The sequence below is a fragment of the Pangasianodon hypophthalmus genome, chromosome 2 (genome assembly GCF_027358585.1).
Source record: "Pangasianodon hypophthalmus isolate fPanHyp1 chromosome 2, fPanHyp1.pri, whole genome shotgun sequence".
Lineage (NCBI taxonomy): Eukaryota > Metazoa > Chordata > Actinopteri > Siluriformes > Pangasiidae > Pangasianodon > Pangasianodon hypophthalmus.
The window spans coordinates 4,109,444-4,131,917 of NC_069711.1; the positions used below are offsets into that span (position 1 = coordinate 4,109,444).

The window sequence follows — 22,474 nt, forward strand, 5'->3', positions numbered from 1 at the left end:
GCTTGCTTATTAGCAGCAGCCAGCTCCTCTCTATTCCCTGAACATACCATCATCTAGTGAGCACTGTCCCCATTCCTCTCCCAGCCAAATATCCTTCAAAACCATCGTAGTTTTTCAAATTTTGCGCCCACCTCCAGGATGCGTAATCGGGAGAGGGTTTCCTGGGTATTCAAACCAAGAAGTCAGAGCCCGCTTCGTCATCGCTGTAAGAAGCGAGTAGGCATTGATGGTTACATTTTAGATTTTGGCTGGAATATCCCTCCTAAGTCATTTCTTTGGAGGGATATGAGAAGAGGATAAGATAAGTTCTTTTCAGAACACTTGGCTTGTATTTTCTTGTGTGACATTAAGACAGTTGTGATTGCTTTAGGTGGCATACTCCTATACTTATGAGCTGAGGCCTTATCTGGACCTGCTACTCCAGATCCTGTTGATTGAGGACTCATGGCAGACACACAGGTGATGTATTTTTATGTGTACACATTACTTTTTCCGCAAAACGCACATCTATTTATTCTGTGTGTGTGTGTGTGTGTGTGTGTGTGTGTGTGTGTGTGTGTGTGTGTGTATATACACACACAGAGTGTTCCAAAATTCCCAGAATTCTTTTTTGCTTTGTCATTATGGCGAATGGAGTGTAGAATGACGTGAAAAAAAAATAATTTAAAGCATTTTAGCATTAGGATGCAACATGACAAAAGGTCAAGAGCTTCAGTTAGAGTTCACATCAAACATCAGGAGGGGGAGAATGTGATCTCTGTGACTTTAACCGTGGGCTGGTGTGAGTATTTCAGAAACTGTTGATTTTTACATACAACAGTCTGTAGAGTTTACACAGAATTGTGCAAAAAAAGCAAAAAACATTGAGTGAGCGAATGGTTCTGTGGGTGGAAATGCCTTGTTGATAAGAGAGATCAGAGGAAAATGGCCAGATTGGTTTGAGCTGCCAGGAAGGATATAGGAACTCATATAATCACTCTTTACAACCGTGGTGAGCAGAAAAGCATCTCAGCATGCACAAAACATCAATCTTTGAGGTGGATGGGCTACAACAGCAGAAGACCACATTGGGTTCACGTTGAGCCTGCGCCCACTGTAGCCTCAGATTCTTGCTCTTGGCTGACAGGAGTGGAACCTGATGTGATCTTCTGCTCCTGTAGCCCGTCCACCTCGAAGTTTGATGTGTCGTGCATTCTGAGATGCTTTTCTGCTCACCACAGTTTTAAAGAGTGCTTAACTGAGTTACTATAGACCTCCTGGCAGCTCAAACCAGTCTGGTGATTCTCTTTTGATCTCTCTCATCAACAAGGTGTTTCAGCCTGCAGACCCTCTGCTCACTTAGTATTTAGTCCTTCTGACCATTCTGTGTAAACTCCAGAGAATGTTGTGTGTGAAGGGACCAGATCAGCAGCAGTTTCTGAAATACTCAAACCAGCCCATCTTGCCACGGTTAAAATCACAGAGATCATACGTTAACTGAAGCTCTTGACCCGTATCTACGTGATTTTATGCATTGTGCTGCTGCCACATGATTAGCTGATTAGACAACTGCATATATACAGGTGTTCCTATTAAAGTGGATGGTGAGTGTATGTATAACTGTATATATATATATTTTTTTTAATTTGACTGTGCTGTTGGAAATCAGTAGCAGTAAATATTGGTTTATATAATATTTCACTATCTTGGATCTTGCATTATAAAGTCATTGCACTGAGTTTTACACATCTAGTGCATTATATATGCTTTTATTTACTCATTTCCTTATTTACTCAAGCTTTTTCTGTATCTGCAGAATCCACAACGTGCTAAAGGGGATCCCCGATGACCGGGATGGGTTGTTTGATACCATCCAGCGTTCGAAAAATCACTACCAGAAGCGGGCTTATCAGTGCATTAAGTGCATGGTAGCTCTCTTCAGCAATTGCTCTGTGGCATACCAGATCCTACAGGTGAGAGAAAGCAGCCTGTAAAATATATTTTTCTATTTTTAAGCTTAGGTCACTGAGATCAGAGAGTTGATGAGAGTCTTAATTTGAAGGCTTTGTTGACACACACAGGCAGAAAAGAGGAACACAGAAAAATAGGAAAATAATTGTTTGGAAAAGTACATGTGTTATTAATCATAATAAAATTACATTGCTCCTGTGTTGTCTGCAGAGTAATGGCGACTTGAAAAGGAAATGGACATGGGCAGTGGAGTGGTTGGGCGATGAGCTGGAGAGGAGGCCATACACAGGAAACCCACAATACAGTTACAACAACTGGTCTCCTCCAGTGCAGAGTAATGAAACCTCTAACGGCTACTTCCTGGAACGATCACACAGTGCCAGAATGACGCTGGCCAAAGCGTGTGAGCTCTGTCCTGAGGAGGTGAGCTGTCAGTGAAAAGTGTCTCAATTCAGATATATTTATTTATCCTGCTTAATACACTGTGGGTTTTTTTTTATAACGCTTTGTGCTGGATTAAATGTGATTGACAGGAGCCTGATGATCAGGAAGCTCCGGATGACCATGAATCCTCCCCTCCAGAGGACACAGCACTCTACCCTCACTCGCCCGGGGCACAGTATCAGCAGGTACGTGCCTCCTTCCCCAAACAAACACACAGGCAAACATGCAAACACACGTAGTAGAATATAATTTTACTGTGTTAAGCACATTTACTAGATAAGTAAACTGAAATTGTATATGTACTTCTACTTATAAAATTTTTTCAGGTGATATATTTGTTAGCCAGTTTTAGACTTTAGACTAGAGTTCTTCAATCTCTGCAGAATATCTATTTAAATTTTTATCTTCCTTTCTGTGCATAGCCGAACAACCACACCCACGGGCAGCCATACACGGGTCCGGCTGCCCAGCACATGAACAACCCTCAGCGCGCCCCCCAGAGGCCTCAGGACAGCTGGGAAGGCACGGACGAGGCGCTCCCTGCCCAGACAAAAGAGTAGCCGCCTTCATCAAGCCTTGCCTCACGATTCAGATGGCCATTTCGGCGCATGCCCATGCCTTAGAAGCACCAGTTCTCCAGGATGGAACAACCTCCAAATACACCTTAGATCTGCTCCACTTCACCCACCAGCTCTCGCAAACCCTTCCCCCACAACATCTGCCACACCAACATCCCTCTATCCCTGAGTATCAAGATTGAGCTCAAAGACATAGTGGATTTGAGTCTCAAGACTGATTGTCCCTGCTGAGCGTGGTACACAAACCTATGCTCACAGGAACACACACATGCTCATGCACACATATACATGCTGCCTATGTACATCTCTTTGTGTAAAAAATGTATCGCCTGCAAGGTGTATTTTTCAGAGAATGGAGATGGTGTACATAGTATGTATAAATTTGGACAGTTAAGTAACCAACGCCTGTAATTGTGACTGCCAAATTGTGAATATATTACATGGGGATGAGGATGTGGAGTCATGCCTCTGATTGTAGGGGCATGAAATCTGGTCAGGAGCAAAGTGGTCACACTGAAACAAGACCAATAAAATCTGATGCCCTTCAGTAACTCTTTGTGGGGTCTTTTAAGGTTTTGAAATGTATAAATCTAAAGCTGAGCTGTCGAGTCTTATCTGCGGAGGGTCAGTGGAGGTGCAGGTTCTCATTTGGAGCATACCTAATTTCAGATTCATTCTCTTGATCCAGATTATTTAGATGTAGGTGGATTTTTGAGCATCTCTCTGGGATTCATTAACACTGCTGCTGTGCTGCTTCAGTCACTGTGTTTTTCTCCTGCCCCCACTTACACCACCGGCAGAGGCCTCAGTCGCGGCCATCGTAAGGTGTAATGGCACATTTTGTCTTTTTTTTGCTTCAGCACTTAAACTAAAGGTAAAGTGAAACAGAAAAAAGTGCTACACTTTGGCAGTTTCATTCAATAAAAGATTAGCTTTCAGCTTGATTTGCCTAGTTGTGATTTAACCTCTAGGAAACTTGCCCAGTGATTATCCAGTGAGGGAGCAGCCGTATACCTATAACTTTATGTTGAAGGAATTGTGATGATGTTGGAGGGTTTCTTGTCAGTGAGATGCTGCGACTAGCATTCTGCAGGACTGGTCAGTGTCTAAACATACTATACTACATAATTTCATGAGTGAGTGGATTTTATTTGATGCTTTTGTTTGAAATACCAAAAAAAAAAAAAAAAAAAAGCTTGCAAAAGATGAAGCGAGCCCAAAATATTATATTTAGCTTTTTTTTTTTTTCTTTTATAGGGGTTAATTCTGAATTTGCAAAGACAAGGTGTTTGATTTAAATGGAAAAAAAAAGTCTGTATTTTATTTTTACAAAAAGATATTTACTGTAAAAAAAAAAAAAAAAAAAAAAAAAAAAAAGTTGCGCTCCCTGTTTTGTTTTTGTGTTCATGACGGTTCTAGAGCATTGATAGCCATGCAAGATTTTTATACTTCCTCTCTCAGCACAACAAATACAATAACATTTATTGCTCCACAAGTAATAACGAAGTTCAACAGATGAAGGTAGTGCAGACTTTATTAGCTTTCTGATGCTTCATTTGTGGTACATTTCGTAAATAGCTATTGCACGCAAAAGAAAAAGGCATATCTAAGTTAAAAATCTCTCATGGTGATGAAATAAGTTGTCTCCCGGTGACTGCATCACTGTTTCCAGACTGCTATTGACAAAAAAAAAACACGGAGTTGCCGAAGACTGCCCAGAAACACCTGCCATAACCAAACCAGTGGCTTGCAGACGTACTGTCACAATCTGACACAGTACTGATTCTCTGCGATTGTTTGGTCGTATGTGGCACCATAATGCTCGACGCCATGTTAGGGCTGGACAGGATCCTCACCAGTTTGTGGGGAATTTAGGAAAACCACATGAACCCAGGTGATCAGCTTAATAAGCACTACAGGTCATCCTGCTTTTAGCTGTTAATGCTTCCTCCTAGACAGGTCTCAGTGTTTGTTTGTTTTTTTGTTTTGTTTTGTTTTTTCCCTATTTCCTCATTTTGGTTTTATAAAGGTTTATTCAGGATCAGATTTCCTTTTCGATTGTCTTTTTTTTTTTTTTTTTTTTTTAATTTAAATTTTTTTTTTTTTTTGGTTGTTCTAAAGCTCATTTTGTGAAAGATGCATGGATAATATTCCTTGATTTGCCTTAGAGGACTGTAAAAACCCAGCACACTGTAAAATTACTTTAAAAAATAATAATAAAAAAAGTTATTTAAATGTTTAGTCTGTGCAATGTGTTATATAAAATATGGCTTTTGACAAAACTAGTCATATGATATACTGTATATTATGATATTAATAGTGAACTAAATATCAGTTTTTGCATTGTCTGAATTTACTATAAATGTTCTTTAAGAACTCGTATATCGATCTGTTGAACTCTATAATGGCACATAACTTTTTTTTTTCAGATCTTCTGCTCAGCTTTTGGATCTTCACTTCCAGTATCTGACCCCCTGTAGCCCTTAGACACATACTTACTGACATCTGTTCAAACTGTGCCAGGTGTTATACACTCACTTCTTACAATGAAGTCTGAAGGAAGTCAGGGCAAAAGTTTAATAAACACAAAATAAACTGCTTTATGCTTTGAATTATTTTGTTGCCGGATATTTTTACATTTCATTTAAGGTTTTTGGGATTCTATTTTAGGTGAATTGTAAAATATGTTTTTCCAATAAATTAAAAAAAAAAAAAAAAAAAAACCATGGGTTTTGCCCTTAGTTGTAGGTTGTGTGTGTTTATCATTGGTCTGAGTCCTGCTTTCAGCCTTACTACTGACTGTTTATTTATTCTGGTACATTTCTTTAAGGAGACAATCATTTTTACAAGGTAAACAAATCCTTTAATAAAATGAAGCATGGTCACTCTTTTTTAATTTATGTATTTAAATTTTTATTATTATTTTTAAATTATTATTGAATTATTATTATTATTATTTAAGTAGCCTCATAATCTCATAATTTGAGAATTATCTGCTTTAAAAAAAAAAAAAAAAAAAATACGTCAGAACGCTTTCTTCGCACGATATCGCGAGATTACAACGCAATGACGCCATACCACCTTAGCCAATAAAATTACGAGCTTTCCGCTCCGGTCTTATTCCATCACGGACACAGGCTAGCTGAGAGGCTTAGGTCGAATCGAGGTAACCGTAGTTTTGTATACATATAAATATATATTTAAAAAGAAACAAAACAGCCATAAAATCCTAGTATTTGTTATTTTATACGTGTGTAAGACATTTTTTGATCAAGGAAACAGTTTTTTTTTGAAAGTTGCCCCAAAAGAAGTCGATAGAAAAGCCGCAGAAGGAGGGAAGAAGCTACCGGCAAACAAAGGACCCGTTTCTGAGACAAACTCTTCCTCAACCCTCTTTAGTTATGAGTCATGTGGCCGTTGAAAATGCACACGGTCTAGACCAGCAGGTAAGTCTTAGGAGTGTACGGTGGTTTTTAATCTTTATATTTAACATTAGAGGAGTTGGGAGTGAAGTGAGGGTTAGCCGTGTGTGTGTGTGCGCTAACCCGGGCTCGCTGTGTGTAACTGCGTGGTGTAGTTTGCTGGCTAAAATGGAGGCTGGCTGTGGAGATGGAGGTGAGCTGGGGATGATGGCGGCTCTGTGCTGCTTCACCGCGCCGCCTGTTTCCCTCAACACTCCCCGGCTACTCCTCCGGCACACTTCTGTTTGATAAAAGAAAACTTTAGTTATTTTGTGTGTTTATTATTATTCTTATTATTTTGAATTATTTTTATTTTTTTGTTGTTTTGTGGTTTACTGAAGCGGTGCTGTTAGAGCCATTAGCATAGCTAGCTGCAGGTAACGTGGCACATGAACCACTCACTCGGGTTTAATAATAAAAAAGAAAAACCAGAGTCAGTGTTTATTAGATACTTAGACAGGTTTAGTTAGATTAGCTCACGCGCTGGTTATAACGGAAATGACGTTACAAATACCGGTCAGATTGTAACCTGTATATTTAATATGTAATAGTTAAACTTATAGTATAAAGTGCTGACACATGAGACAGCTTCCACAAATGTTCAATAAATAGCTTCACAATATATGGACTATAAGCATGTTTCTCTCTATCTCTCTTTCTCTCTCTCTTTCTGTTTGTTTTTTAGTTTTTATAAATATAAATCTTTTTATCAATCTTTGATTGTATGGAGCATCTGCCATCCAAATCCCTGTGGAAAAAAAAAGCACATTAATATAAACCTGTGATTAATTACATATCCCTGTCATGATAACTACTGGGGTTGGACGATATATTGTTCTAGAAAGATTAATTGTGATATTAAACGATATTATTGTCATTTTAAGAGCATTTTATGCCCCTGATTATGCTATTATTTTAGCATTATAATAATCCAAGTACACCCTTTTAAAGAGCAATGAACTTTTAATTCTTAACAATATTCAGACATTGGAATTGGTTTTTAAATCAAATAGAACAAGATTTTTAAAAAACAAAATAATAAACAACAGATTTTTAAATCAAAAGTCTGCAATGAATAAATAAACCAAACAGCATTGTCTTCTATTGTTTAACCTGGATGTTAACAAAGTGCATTTATTTTTAAACTAAATTTATGAAATTATAAATTTAAACGATTTAATCTAGGCTCTCAGGCCGGTTGTTAATTTTCACACTGGTTTTGGTGCGAGTTTTTGTCTTCTGATGTAGTCAATATTTCTTTTAGGTCATATTTTTATTAATTTCTAGTCAGTTTTACTCTGACTAAAGTGGCTTTGAATATTAGTCATTGTAGTTGATGAGAAAATGCAAAAATTAAACCACATATTTTATAACTTAAACATATCAACAAAAACTTGTGAAAACCTGATCTCCTGAAATAATAACGTTACGATGAGTACGCTATCGTAATATGATGATGTGAATTCTTTATGCTTTAGTTATTCACTCTCCGTGTTTCGTTACGTTACGGAAAGACAGTATTCACAACAGATAGTGTTCTCTTGTCCATTCTCGTCATTTTGCGCAGAAGCAAGTTGTATCTTCAATTCGACGAATATTTGAAGTTTGAATTTTGATGAGAGGACAGAAGCAGCACAAATGGCTAAAATGTTGGTGACAGTCTTATATAAACAAACCTGCATGTAAACACTATGGGCAGTATCGAGGGTCAGCAAAGAAGGATCGCGGTCACGTCCACATATCGTACGATAAGTCGATAACGTAATTATCGCGACGGGCCTACAGTTACAGTAGTCACTGTGGTCATGGCCGTGATCTTATAGAAACATAATCATTTCCATTTATTCATTTGGCAGATGCTTTTATGGTAAGTGGGTTGCAGATGAAGATTAAACAGCTTCGTACCGGGATTTAAACTCCCGGCCTTTCTATGTGTAGTGTCTGAGCTGAGACACCACTGCCTTCAGTGCCTTCTGGCCAATTATAATTGAGAAATCAACAGCACTGTGGTATAATATCGACAGGGTTGTTCGAGATTTTTGTTTTTATTATTTATTTATTTATTTTTTACACAACTAATATGTCTGGTTTGCTGACTTGTAGGTGCATCAGTTAATTACCTTTAAAATTAGCCAAGGAATCTGGGACACAGTCAGTCACCAACGAAGTTAGTTACACGGGCTGCTTAACCAGCTAACCCGCTAACAAGTTTCCCTCATGCAGGGGTTCCCGAACTTTTTTCAGCAAACAACACCAAATAGACATTATGAATCTACTGTGACCCCAAGCCTTAAAAAGAAAAAAAAATATCCCTGTTTAATCTTTCCTGCCCATCAGATGTAGTGAAATGGCTATAAGCTGCCTCACTGCTGTTGTGCTGAAACAAATAGCTAAGCACACAAACTTGGTTATAGAGTTAGCCAACTCTCTGCATGTGACGGTCATTACTACTGTTTAAGTTCTCCATGTGTCTGATTGCACAGTGCTCTGTTTTTCCCCTTCCATTTAACCAAATTTTCCCACTTTCAGATTGCTGCCCTAGACTTGAAATCTGATGCCCAGGGAGGCGGCACTGGCAGTGAGTATTCATTTCTGGCTGATTAGTGTGTGGTAATGTTAATGAAACCAGTAATTAATCATCTTTGAGGACAACCTGTTCATTAGACAGTAAACAGTGAGCTTTCAGAGTGGATTTCTTTGTAATTTTGTCATTCTAACAAAAGTTGTCTGTCACCAGGGCGTTACATTCCACCTCATTTAAGGAACAAAGAGGCTTCCAAGAATGGTAAGTGACAGTCCTCATTATTGCTTCTTAAAGCTCGTGTTAATAGAGCCAATAATATATACCCCCCCTGGGGAACCGGGGTAGAACAGACCCCTAGCACCCCTTTACTGATCTTAAGAGGTGACACATGGGGCGACTTGTTTGCGGGGAGTTGTGACCTGTGACTGTGCAGAAAGCAGTTCTGGTACTTGAGGATTGTGGTTTACTGCCGCTACCACAAATCCAGTGCAGTGCTTCGGCTCCTACTTCACATAGACAAGAGGTTGGACGGGCCTGATGCAATCTAATGGCTGGTCAAGACTTGCCTTGTGTTCTACTTCATGGCTTTAAATAGTGGCCGCTTTTCTCTCTTCCCAAAAGGTGTTGGCTAAGTGTCAATCGAGCAGCAAACACACTTTACGTGGTCGCTTCAGTATACCGTCCCTGTGTCCCTGGTGCGTATCTGCAGGATGTCTGCAGCTCCACTTGTGCATCCCCTTGTTGGGTTCCTGGGTGGGTGGGGAGTAGGTGCGATGAAACAAAAATATATGTTTTAATGGCTACCATACACACTCCTAAAAGAAGGAAGATGACGCATCTCCGTACGTTCTCATGGGTGATTTTAACAGCCACAGTGCATTCGCAGGAAGCAGCCATTACAATGCTAAGGGCAAGGTGATGGAGGACTTTATCAGTAAAAATGCACTGTTTGCTAAATGACAGCTCAAATACTTCTCTGCACCCAGGATATGGGGCAGTTCATTTTACAATATGTGAACCTGAATTATTACGTGACTTCTCATGGCAAGTATGGCACGTCCTGGGTGGGAGTGACCATTTCCTCTGGATTATGACCCTGGTAAAGTGGCAGCCTAAAAAATCCAGCTGGTTGTCTTCTCAGACCCTTTGCTAGGAGAAGTTTAGTATAGAGCCTCAATATATTAGGGCTGTCGCTATCGATTATTTTGATAATCGATTGATTTGATTGGGACTTTGATTAATAATTGGTTAGTCGATATATGGTGCCTTAAAACCTGCTTGTACAGACGATAAACATTTTTTTTTCCCTATATAAATGCTACATACAAGTGCAGCATAAATATGCTTCATTTTATTTTTAAATTCGGACGTTTTAATAAAATAAATTGCCAACAATTATGTATATACAATTTTTTTTAAAATAATGCTTGGCTTTCCTGCAAGAAAAAACACAGTATCTGTAGCATAACTGTTTCTTACTGTAGGGGAGATGAGGAAAAGAAATAAATAGCAAATTCCTAGTCTTAGTTTAAAATGTCTTTAATAAATCTTCATTAAATAATTTGAATGATTTGTTAGAGGTACGTTAACATCATTCATTATTGAAAACAGACTGTAGGCCTTAATGTTGCTGTGTTTTTAAAAACATTTGTATTTTCATAATACTAACTTGTTATTGTCTGAGATATTAGAGTATCAAAAATAGTCACTTAAGCACCATTATTAAAAAAATATAGTTATATATATTAAAAAAAAGTAAAAGTTCTCATTCAAATATTTTCTTGAGTAAGACTAAAAGTATTTAGTAAAAAATAAAGTAGCTTAAAATAGTAAAGTGGTTACACATGAAGTGTCACAACAGACTGAATGTAAGTAAATATAGATGCCTCTGATCTGAACTCTCGTATTAAGATGCGTTTTATCACAGACGTGACTGAGTAAAGCCTCCGCTTGCTGTGACATGACTAGCCTATATATTATCATTATCTGTTTAGCAACTCCAAATGAGGAGTTATGTGAGGTATATCTGTTTAATGGGGCACCTGGACCTGATGAAACTTGCACTAGTCATTAATCCTTGGGACAGTCTTTGAGTCTCCCCAGCAGTCTCATCTCACCTTTCACATCAAGCCTTGATCTCTCTTGTTTTTATCGATCCCAGAGCCAAAAATCCAATCTCACATAAGTATGTGGTTGCAAATGTTTAAAAGATTTTTCAAGGCCTTTTTTTTTTTTTTTTTTTTTTTGAGCTTGTGGTGTATGGCTGAAACAGCTGGGTCCAACAGAAATGATAGGTCACGTCCACATCTTTAAGTCTGGTGCAAAAAGCTATCATTGCTCAGATCAGTTAGTTTGTCGTCCTCCGTCACAGTGAAACTGCGTACCATGTTTGCACTGGATGCATTCAGAAAGCTAACAACTGGACAAGATATCCCTATGTTTTCAAGTCATTCTCCATTTCACCAAAGTGCCTGTGTTTCTTGATCATTCAAGTCTGTTACGACTGTTCTTCATTCATTCTTTCCACCATTGAACATGTTCTCTGAATCCCTTGACTTTGTCACACAAGGCCAGTATGTATGTCTGCACACCTTGCATACTGATATTAAGCTTATTTAGCTTGTCAAATATATCTGTGAAGTATGAAAGTTTTGTGTTGCATAGTCGAAATGTGTAGCCAAGTCAGAACTCTGATTAAAATTTGGGCGATTTCAGTGCGCAGCTCAAATACTTAACACAAGACAGATCCACAGGAGAGCCACCAGACTTCTGTACGCAAAAGCAATCCACGATGATCAGCGCCCGTTTCAGCACATAGAGCTGAGAAAATACGAACATTCAAAGGCTGCATTTTTAATGACGTTTAAAATCTTAACAAGACCAACACTTCATTCAAATCTGGACATATATCGTTTGATACGAGTGCTTCTCAGTGTAAAACACAATGCGTTGCTACAACATTAGGTGCCACCTGTCTCACGTTTGAAATGAATCCCATTTTGGACCTCGTCATTGTCTGTGCTTATGCCGATGCAGTTTTCCCAAAGAAGACTGTTTCATGCCATGTATCCATTCAGCATGTCAAAAATGTCTGCCCCGTAGTCCTCTCTGGTAAACTAAAGCAACCAGAAAATCCTCAACAACTTTAGCTTCCTAAAAGTAACAAATAAAAACTAAATGTTGGGTTTGACTTCCCACATCAACAGATTCATCAACTTGCGGTGTGTACGGTGTTCCATTTCTCAGTCTCTCAAATAGCTGTGCTTCCGTGTCGAGAGCCATTTCTGATCTTTTCCCGGAAACTGTATTATCAGAGAGTATTTTTGATATTCTTCCTTATCTGGTTTTCACCAAACATAATTTTCCCATATGTCCACTGCAGCAATCAGAATTAGACACGCTGACTATGGGCTTTCTTATGTACAGTGAGGTCCATAAGTATTTGGACAGTGACACAATTTCTGTAATTTTGCCTCTGTACACCACCACAGTGATTTTTTTTAAATGAAGCAATCAAGATGTGATTGAAGTGCAGGCTTTCAGCTTTAATTCACGGAGTCTAACAAAAATATTCTAGCAACAGTTTAGAAATTACAGCCATTTTAACATAGTCCCTCCATTTTCACAGGCTAAAAAAAAGTAATAGATAATTGCCTGAATGTACAGGTGTTACTAATAAAGTGGATAGTGAGTACATACACACACATACACCTACTCATTCATGCAATTGTCTAATCAGCCAGTCGTGTGACAGCAGTGCAGTGAATTTCTGAGGACGTGCACAAGTGATGTGCCAAGTGATCGCGGGATTATGTGCGTTTTGTGTACGTGTAGCAAACAGTAAGTAGAACTCAGCCTTTAGACCCCATTTTGAAAACTTGGACATTAATCCTGACCTCTGAACCCAGACGCATCTGTGCTCCCTTCCCCTGTAGGATTAACCTTGCTCCTGCCATGAGTACAGCCCTTGATGCTTGCATGGCATTATCTAAACACCTTATTCCTTATGAGCTTATTGCTCTGGTAGACAGAGTGGTTACTCAGTGCCACCAGGCAGGAGCTGTAAGTCTCTGTTCTGATGGCCTTTGGGTTATTTGCCTCTACTTATTTTACTTTGAAGCAGATGGCAGCAATTAAATTCTGCTCATTTATGACCTTTTCAGTGTGGTTTGAAGTTTTCTTTTTGCGTTGAAATAACTATTGGAGGTTTTACATGAAAATATGCTCATAAGGACTGCAAACCAATTCAACATACAGCTTTTCAGTGGCTTGGTTACCTGGGACTTACTTGCATATTATAGAGAGAGAACTGCATTAACCAAATAAGGAAGATGCAACTAACTATTACTCAAAACAATCAGTGTCTCCTTTGCTTATTTGATAGTTTAATATTCTGAGATGAGAAACAGTTATTCTATTTCAAACTTTTATAGCAGAAACTACTGGCTATACCTATAGCGTAGAGAATTATTTTTCCCCTTGATTGTTTTCATGTGAATGATGCATTGTGAATTATTCTTACCTTAAGACTCTCCAGGTGGATGGGATGTTGGACGAAGCAATGGATATGTAAATGGTTTCCACGATGGCCGTGACAACTACATGAACGGGAGCAACACTTTTGGTAACCGTGGGCCCATACGTAATGACCGCGGAGGCAGAGGAGGTGGTTACAGAGGCAGGGGCGGTGGCTCCTATGTTATCCAACCAGTGCAAAACACAGGTGAATGCAAAACACCCTAGCGTATGAATTTCATTGTTAAAGCAGGGAAATACAGGAGTAAATGGCTACATGGACTGTGTACTTTTTTTTTGGTGTTTTTCTTACTTAAATATTCACTTCAGTATATTATTGTTGATAGGCTTTGGCTATGACAACAAAGATGGCGGTGGATGGAACAGCTCAAAAGATAATGCCTATAATAGCTTCGGTGGGCGTTCTGACAGGAACAAGTCTGCCTTCTACAACGATCGTGGATCTTCCAGGGGAAGGTAAAGTGTTTTCTGGGAGACCTTTGTGCTGTTATTGATTGCTTTACTTGGAGAAGATTTCACTAAATTCTTGACTGAACTGTCTAGGTATGAGCGTGGAGGTTTCGGGGGTGGCGGAAACAGTCGGTGGGTTGATGATTCCAGAGATGAGGAGGACTGGTCCAAACCTCTCACTCCCAATGAAAGGCTGGAACAGTGAGTCAACAAACACGCATACTTTTTTATTATATTACACACACACACATGCACACACTCAGTAGTACACTCTCCTAAGTATCAATTATCAGAGCTTAAATAACGTCCACTTCTATACACAGACTGTTATAATAACCTTTACTCTCCTGGGAAGGCTTTCCACTAGACTTTGAAGCATGGCTGGGGGATTTGCCCATTCAACCACAAGAGCATTAGTGAGGTCAGGCACTGATGGCAAGGAGGCATTGGGTGCAGTTAGCATTATGTGCCTAACAGCATATAATGGAACAAAAATAATCATGGCTAATTAAATATTGGTCTACAGGGTTGCCTGGTCTTATAAAAATGTCCACCTCAACTACATATACAACTCAAAATCATGGGCACAGACTCACCCAAACTGGACAGTTGAAGACTGGACAGTGATCTAATCTTCAGTTGCCCAGTTTCTGTGCGCCTGTACCCACGATAGCCTCAGATTCCTGTTCTTGGCTGACAGCAGTGGAACCTGATGTGGTCTTCTGGTGTTGTAGCCCATCTACCTCAAGGTTCGATGTTTTGTGCATGCTGAGATGCTTTTCTGTCCACCAAGGCGTTTCCATCCACAGAACCAGGTTTTTCGTGGTATTCTGTGTAAACTCTAGAGACTGTTGTGTGTGAGAATCCCAGGAGATCAGCAGTTGCTGAAATATTCAAACCAGCCCATCTGGTACCAACATCCATCCCACGATCAAAGTCACAGATCACACTTTTCTTCATTCCGATGTTTGATCTGAACATTAACCGAAGCTCTTGACCTGTATCTGCATGATTTTTTGCAGTGCGCTGTTGCCACATGATTAGCTGATTAGATAACTGCATGCATGTGTAGTCTTACAGGTGTTCCTAATAAAGTGGACACTGATTGTATATGAAGCACTTGCTTGTACAGCTGATGAAGGACCTTTGTTTGAAATGTCCCATTTCTCTGAAAACTGTACTAAGCATAACTCTCTCTCTCTCTATCTATCTATTAAGTGTTTGTGCATATGGCAATGACTGCATTTTTCTCTTCATAGTGAGCTATTTTCTGGAAGCAACACTGGGATTAACTTTGAGAAATATGATGACATTCCTGTTGAAGCCACTGGCCACAACTGTCCTCAACACATCGAGAGTGTGAGTATCTTGAGTAGCTGTTTTTTTTTTTTTTCTTCTTTTCTTTTCCCCAGACTCCTCCCTGCCTTACCCCTCTATAGAACTGACTCTGCTATTAGTGGTTCGTGTTGAATTCTCCGTCTGTGAAATGTGAATTGACATGGCTTTTGTGTTGCAGTTCCATGATGTAGATATGGGGGAGATTATTATGGGAAACATCACCCTGAGTCGCTACTCGCGCCCCACTCCGGTCCAGAAATACGCCATTCCAATTATCAAAACCAAAAGAGACCTGATGGCGTGTGCACAGACAGGTTAGACGCCATTTTAATGTGAGCTGATCAATCTTGTGTGTGTGAATGTTGTGGACTTCATGTCATCTTTGTGTTCCCCCTCTCAGGCTCTGGTAAGACTGCAGCATTCTTACTGCCAGTGCTGAGTCAGATATACACAGATGGACCAGGAGAGGCCTTACAGGCTGTAAAGAACAGTGTCCAGGTGAGTTAGTGTATGTGCTTGTGATTTGCACTGGGATATTTTTTTTTTTTTTTTTTTTTTTTTTTTTTTTTAAAAACAGTGTGTGCCCAAACTGACTTCTTCATCTGTTGTAGGAAAATGGCAGATATGGACGCCGTAAGCAGTACCCCCTTTCTCTGGTTTTGGCTCCAACTAGGGAATTGGCTCTCCAGATCTATGATGAGGCTAGAAAGGTAACTCTGGAAGTTCAGACCACTGAATATAATTTTGTTTTTTGCAAACCCTATCTCAATCCAATTTTTTTCCCCTCGACTTTACATTCTTTGTAGTTTGCGTATCGTTCTCGGGTGCGCCCTTGTGTAGTATACGGGGGAGCTGACATTGGCCAGCAGATTCGTGACCTGGAGAGGGGCTGCCACCTGCTAGTTGCCACGCCTGGTCGTCTGGTGGACATGATGGAGAGGGGCAAGATTGGTTTGGATTACTGCAAGTGAGTAGGTCTCAGTGTAGCATGCTGTCTTTGAGATGAATCTGTTGCCTTCTAGTGTAGCACAAACAAATCCTGCTTTGAAACAGTGAATCCATGCTCTGCAGTAAACCTTGGCTTGGCTTTTTTTTTTTTTTTTTTTTTTTTTTTTTTTTTTTTTTTAAAAGAGTCTTTCATTCATTCATTGTTTACTTCTTGCTCTGAGTCATTGTTTTTCTTCATGTTGCAGCTACTTAGTCCTGGATGAAGCTGACAGGATGCTGGATATGGGTTTTGAACCACAGATCCGTCGTATTGTGGAGCAGGACACTATGCCGCCTAAAGGGCTGCGCCAAACTATGATGTTTAGTGCCACCTTCCCTAAGGAGATCCAGGTAGAAAAATGACCCATATAGTTAAAATGATATACAGTTTTGTTCAAGGCTGTGGGGAAAGTATTGTCATTATAATTCCTCTGACTCCCACATTCTCCTTGTGTTGGGTTAAGATTTGCTGTTTTGCCTATTTGTTTTTTGTTCTTTTCTCTATTAAACATTTATGATAATATATTCGAGTGAATCTTGGTGAGCCAAGTTAAATTTGCCTTTTTGGGATTGACCAATCCTGGCTTGTTTGTTTTAGATATTGGCACGTGACTTCCTGGAAGATTACATCTTCTTGGCTGTGGGCCGTGTGGGCTCTACCTCTGAGAACATTACCCAGAAAGTGGTTTGGGTTGAGGAGAGTGATAAAAGATCCTTCTTGCTTGACCTTCTGAATGCCACAGGTAATTGAAGTATTTCTAACTATATAACTGTCTTTTATATAATGAAGTTAACAGGTCACTGAGATTAGAACAGCTCCTTACGTCAGCTCCCTATTGTAATGATATGTACAAAATTCAGCAATGCTACAGTCTTTAAATAGTTTAAATTGAAGAAACTAAGGAGTATTATGTCTTTCTCTATTTTCCCAAGCGTTTAATCATCTATAGTGTAAATCGAAAAACTGTTCAGGGTCGTAGGAATGCATAAAGCTTATCGTGAGATCTGGTTTTATCCAAAGTCATACCAGGCGAGGTTCAGGACAATACTGGAGAAAACAGTGAGAAACCTGGTGAGTAGAGTCTTATTCGCCCGCCCCACCCTCGCTCCCAGTGGCACTGCAAGTCTCATTACTCTTATTTTTTTTTTTGTTTTCTACACTTGATTACATTGCCCAAATGTTTGTTTTTTTGCATATGGTTTTGTTAAACATTATGTGCATGAAATATAGATGTATATTTTTTGTTCTCTGATTTGTACTCTTGACACATCATGTGTTTTTTTTTGTTTGCATTGTGATTGTTGGAAGAGGAGTTAGTCTGTTTCGTTCCCTCATCATACATCATGTCCTTCAGGCTACAGATGTTTATGGCAACACTTCAGCTTTACATGTTAGAATTGTTGAACTGTTTGATCATCTGTCGATTGAGTTAAACATTGCATTTCATAGAAAGGATCCATACATTTAATGCTGCATTATTGCAGTTACCATTGCACATGCAGAGTCTTCATTTGTCATGTTGATCCCAAATGGACGCACATCAAGTTTTTCTCCCTCCCCTCACAGGCAAAGACTCTCTGACTCTGGTGTTTGTGGAAACCAAGAAGGGTGCTGATGCGCTCGAGGACTTTCTGTACCGTGAAGGCTATGCCTGCACCAGTATCCATGGTGACCGTTCACAGAGAGACCGTGAGGAGGCACTCCATCAGTTCCGCTCTGGAAGATGCCCAATCCTGGTTGCCACTGCTGTATGCTTTTTCCTTTTACTTTATTTGCATTTATTTTCCTTATCATAGAGTGAAAGTATATTATTGTATTTTCTACTTCTGAGCCATTTTCTTTGTCACGCAGGTAGCTGCACGTGGTCTAGACATCTGCAATGTGAAACATGTCATCAACTTCGACCTGCCCAGTGACATTGAGGAGTATGTTCATCGCATAGGCCGTACGGGTCGTGTGGGAAATCTTGGTAATGACTTGCCCGATTGTGTCGGGTGTAAAGTTAATCAGCTTATGTTAATCTTAAAGAAATACGCTGATTGCTGACTGCTTACCCGTGTAAGGATTGTGGGCAGACTCTAAAACCATGTTTTCCCCAGGTCTTGCCACCTCATTCTTTAACGACAAGAATGGCAACATTACAAAAGACCTCCTGGACATCCTGGTGGAGGCCAAACAGGAAGTGCCATCCTGGCTGGAAAGCTTGGCTTATGAGCATCAGCACAAGGGTAGCAACCGTGGCCGCGCAAAGAGGTAACACATTTGCTTCTGCTTTGTGTTGTTCAATCTCTGGTAATTGGACTGACAAATGGGACAACTGATCTCGCATTTCGCTATGTAATCCAAGTTAAGATTTATGTTTGTCATGTTTTGCTAAGTTTTATTTCCTTTTGTTAGGTTCTCTGGGGGCTTTGGAGCCAGAGATTACCGTCAAACCAGCAGCAACACCACTAACGGAGGCTTTGGGAGTCGTGGCAGTCGTAATGCTGGTGGCCATGGTGGCAACCGCGGATTTGGTGGTGCTAAGGGTTAGTTTCACTTACTCGTTGGGGAGGAGCCTTAATCGCTTCTTTTTAAAGTAATGTGTACCAAGCTGCTTAATATTTTGTGCATCTGCTTCATCTACGTTTCGAGTATGCACTGTAGTTCTTCTAATTTCCCATGGTGATCTCTCTAATCTGGAATTCTCTGCCCACAGGGGGATTTGGAAATTTCTACAACAGTGATGGTTATGGTGGAAACTACTCTCAGGTGGACTGGTGGGGAAACTAACTTGTTAACCACACACGCACCTTTCCACTCCCCATGATCAGTGGGCCGCCACACCAAACTCACTGAATGGAAACCACATGTAATTAAGCCAGGCTATAAACCCTGTGTAGCATTCAAGAACTCTACAGTACATTAACACCTGTGATTCTCTGACCACATCCTGGAATACTGCATCACTGGCTCTAGGAGATGGGAGACATTGGCCACAGGAGGAACCTGTCTCCAGACTTGCTCGTCTGTAGAAAGACAAAAAGGAAGAAAAGTGGAAATGTTACTTGTTTTGGCTCTTATTATTATTTTTTTTTTATTCCACTACATCACATTGCTTTCTTTGTAGTAAAGGAGAATCATTTGTTTGTCAGTGTACTGTGCCTTTAAATTTGGACTTTTTTGTCTTGTTACTTTTTAAACATCAAATGGCTGATAATTAGCCACAGATTTGTATTTTGTGTTTAAGTTTAAGTTCTTCAAAAAATTTTGGTGTTTGAAGGCACAAATTAAGATTAATCAAACCTTGGCAAACTCAAGGAAGGTTTGGCTCTGGAGTCAAAACCTTGTTCTGAACATCAAATTGATCACAGGGTCACCAGGCTCATTTCAAAAATGTACCTGTCCCTACTTACATTGGTTTCTCCCCTTGCCTCGCAAGGGAAGGAAGATCTTAATGAAAATGTTAATCTTGCTCACTCTATCCTGGAGAGGTATCTCTAAGGGACGTGGTAGTCATCTGAAAAAGATTTAGCAAGCCATTCCAATTTAATATCCGTAACCATGAAGTGAGCAGTTTGTACCTCCATTCACCCCCAGTGTTTGGATGCACAACATTTGTATGCTCTTATGTGAATCAGAACATTTTCAGGCAGCTAGTTCAGAAACAGTCTAGCTGTTTGGAGGTGTGCAGTCTCTTCAGTCTGTTCCTTACTTGAACTTTTGTGGAGTGGCAATTATGTGTTTTATACTTTTTACTAAATACTTTTTGAAATGGACAAACCAGTGGACTATGAGCTACTGCGTCAGTGAAAAGTTCAAGTTGCTATATTCGGACCGGTGTCAGAGTGGACAGGCCCTAAATGCCAGGCCCATCTCTGCAGCAATTCGCATGGCAAGTGTTCTTGTTTTTTTTGGTCAAGGAGATAGTCCGACAAAATTTTCTGAAGCAGGCTTTCCTTTTTGCAACAAAGAATATCATGGAGATTTTCATTTCCACCTTTTTCCCAAGTGGCCCAGAATTTCAGCCATCTGTGGTCTAGAGACACGGCTTCCCTGTAAGACCTCTGAAGGATGTGGGGGAGGGAAATCAGGAATAATGTACACAGGAAGAGGAATTGTACAGGGGGAAGCAAAGTCTAGTGGCATTGGAGTCTTGACTAATACACTTTTCTTTTGTAGTAGCTGGTGTTTCCTTGGTGTCTTGGCCAAAGTAATGGTTGCAGTTCTCCTTCCCACCCTCAGGTTAATTGAGGACCTCGGTGATAGTGTGGAGACGTGATCATCAATCACTCATTGCAACTGGCAGTGACTTCCTCTCCCTTTAAGGAGTTGAGGTGTGAAGGAGGGGGGGGGACGTGATACTACATTTTACTGAAGTGCAATAGATTTCCTCAAGCATGTTGTGCCTTTTGACATTTAAAAAAGTTTAGGTGAAAATGGTGAACTGAAGTGGATGCACTTGACCAGTATTGTGGTAACTTGAGACAAGTGGTGCTATTTAGGTGTAGGCCCTTGTATGTTATGCCCATCAAGTTTTACAAAACGTTATTTTATTGCACATCAAGAGTTTTATATAAAAGTCTTCAGTGTGTGTCCTTAAGCTTCCAATATTCTGTGTAAAGACTGTAAAAAAAAAAATGCAGCTTGTTTACAAAACGGAAGGGTTCTCAATATTTAGCCAGGATTAATTTGGGACCAGGGAATCGGCAATGGGGAAATTTAGCTACTTGCGCACACATTACTAGATTCTACTTTTTGCTGCTAGTTTGTGTAATTTATTAAGCATTTTTGAGAAATATTTATTTTTATAAACCTAAAAGTGATCGTTTCATGTTAACTTGACCAAAAGACCGTACAAAAACACTGGTACTTGAATGTTGAATGCCACCTGTATGCGTGAAACTTCTATTTTTCGGGGTAGTGTGAGCTTTTTAATGTTTAAGGTCATTTTGAAATAAGTCAAAATCCTCACTTATAGACTTCTGGCCAAATATTCCTCCTATCAAAGAAATGAATTGGCAGCCAAAACTAAACACCATGCCAAGGTTTGGACAACAGGTAAAAATAATTTTGTAATTATATCAGTGCAGATTAACCCAGGGTTTGTTTTTGGTTTATTTTTTTTTTGTTTTTCTTTTGTGTTTTTTTAAAGAAGTGATTTAATTTTGCCCCCAGTGAGTGTCTGGCTGATGGCAATCTTAAGGAAAAACATGTGGTCCTTCTGTTGCATTTGCAGAAATTTGGCATTTGGAAACCTTGTTCTCTGTTTTGGTGCTAAATTAGTCTTAATTACAAAGCAGTTGAGTTTAAATAAAGTGCACTGGACAGGAAATAAGGTTTTTATTCACCAACTCATAACAACAACAAAAAAAAAAATCAGTGGAGCCCGTAGAGTGAAAATTTGCTTTGTGTACTAGTTTAAACATTGTGCACTGTATGTTCTTTATGATTTTAAGAAAATAAAGTTAGAAATGCAAAGTGCAATGTGTAGTAACCTGTGAGTTTTTCAGATAAAATACTACAGGTGTGCCAACAGATATGGGAAGAAAAAAATGTAAATTATTTGTCAAAACAGGCAATTATTGTTTGTGTTGAAATATTAGTCAGTTTAATCTTTGTCTTTTGCAAACTCTTGTAGCCGGAGTAAACAAACAGTAAGAACGAATAAATGTGTGTGTGTGTGAAGAGTGAGAGAGAGAGAGAGGGAGACCCCTGATGTCTTGTGAAAATTTAGATGCTCTTAAGAGAGATTCACATGTGATCTGTTAAATTTGTGTCCATTATTTCATGATTAATTCCACCTTAGCACAGAGATTACCAATGGCATGCTTGCTGAAAACAGAGAAGCCCAGGAGCGTATTCCTCACGGCAAGACAACAAAAGGAAGAGGACAATGTTCCTTTTTATTAACTGAAGCCCTAACAAAAAGCAGGTATCTGATTTTAATAAGTAACACACACACACACACACACAGGTGTATAGTGTAACTAGGTGTAGATCAGCTTTTAACATGCAGAATGTTGCACTTGCACAACAGGAGCAGAAGGATAACATCATTAAGTGCAATGCAAATAAAATGAAGTAGAATTTACAGTGCTTGGATAAATTCATTATAAAACGATAATGGCAAAGTCCACCTGTTGGAGTAGATTAGAGACTAGTGAGCATGCTTTCAGGACCGAGATCCTAACGCTGATGACGAAGACGTATTGTTGTTTCACCA

At 39.5% G+C, this 22,474-nt stretch overlaps 2 protein-coding genes across 4 annotated transcripts in view; both read left to right on the forward strand.

Moving 5' to 3' along the window:
* Positions 1–5,571, forward strand: part of LOC113545970 (probable ubiquitin carboxyl-terminal hydrolase FAF-X) — a 51,255-nt gene extending 45,684 nt beyond the window's left edge. For both annotated transcript variants that reach the window (XM_053227695.1, XM_053227699.1), the window contains exons 41-45: positions 371–459; positions 1,796–1,952; positions 2,161–2,373; positions 2,484–2,579; positions 2,817–5,571. In XM_053227695.1, the coding sequence (XP_053083670.1) occupies positions 371–459; positions 1,796–1,952; positions 2,161–2,373; positions 2,484–2,579; positions 2,817–2,954 (693 nt within the window). In that variant the 3' untranslated portion in view covers positions 2,955–5,571. The remainder of the gene's footprint in view (positions 1–370; positions 460–1,795; positions 1,953–2,160; positions 2,374–2,483; positions 2,580–2,816) is intronic.
* A 507-nt stretch (positions 5,572–6,078) lies between these two features.
* On the forward strand, positions 6,079–21,735 carry ddx3xb (DEAD-box helicase 3 X-linked b). Of its 2 annotated transcripts, XM_026945666.3 has the most exons (19): positions 6,079–6,418; positions 8,963–9,011; positions 9,171–9,218; positions 13,486–13,680; positions 13,820–13,949; positions 14,037–14,144; positions 15,203–15,302; positions 15,460–15,595; positions 15,682–15,779; positions 15,893–15,991; positions 16,088–16,248; positions 16,475–16,619; positions 16,867–17,011; positions 17,290–17,340; positions 17,836–18,017; positions 18,121–18,238; positions 18,369–18,522; positions 18,667–18,797; positions 18,968–21,735. In XM_026945666.3, the coding sequence occupies exons 1-19, from the start codon at positions 6,374–6,376 to the stop codon at positions 19,039–19,041; spliced, it is 2,169 nt and encodes a 722-aa protein (XP_026801467.1). In that variant the 5' UTR covers positions 6,079–6,373; the 3' UTR covers positions 19,042–21,735. The 2 variants fall into 2 exon arrangements, with proteins under 2 accessions (XP_026801467.1, XP_026801468.1); XM_026945667.3 differs by lacking the exon at positions 17,290–17,340.
* The last annotated feature ends 739 nt before the right edge of the window (positions 21,736–22,474 follow it).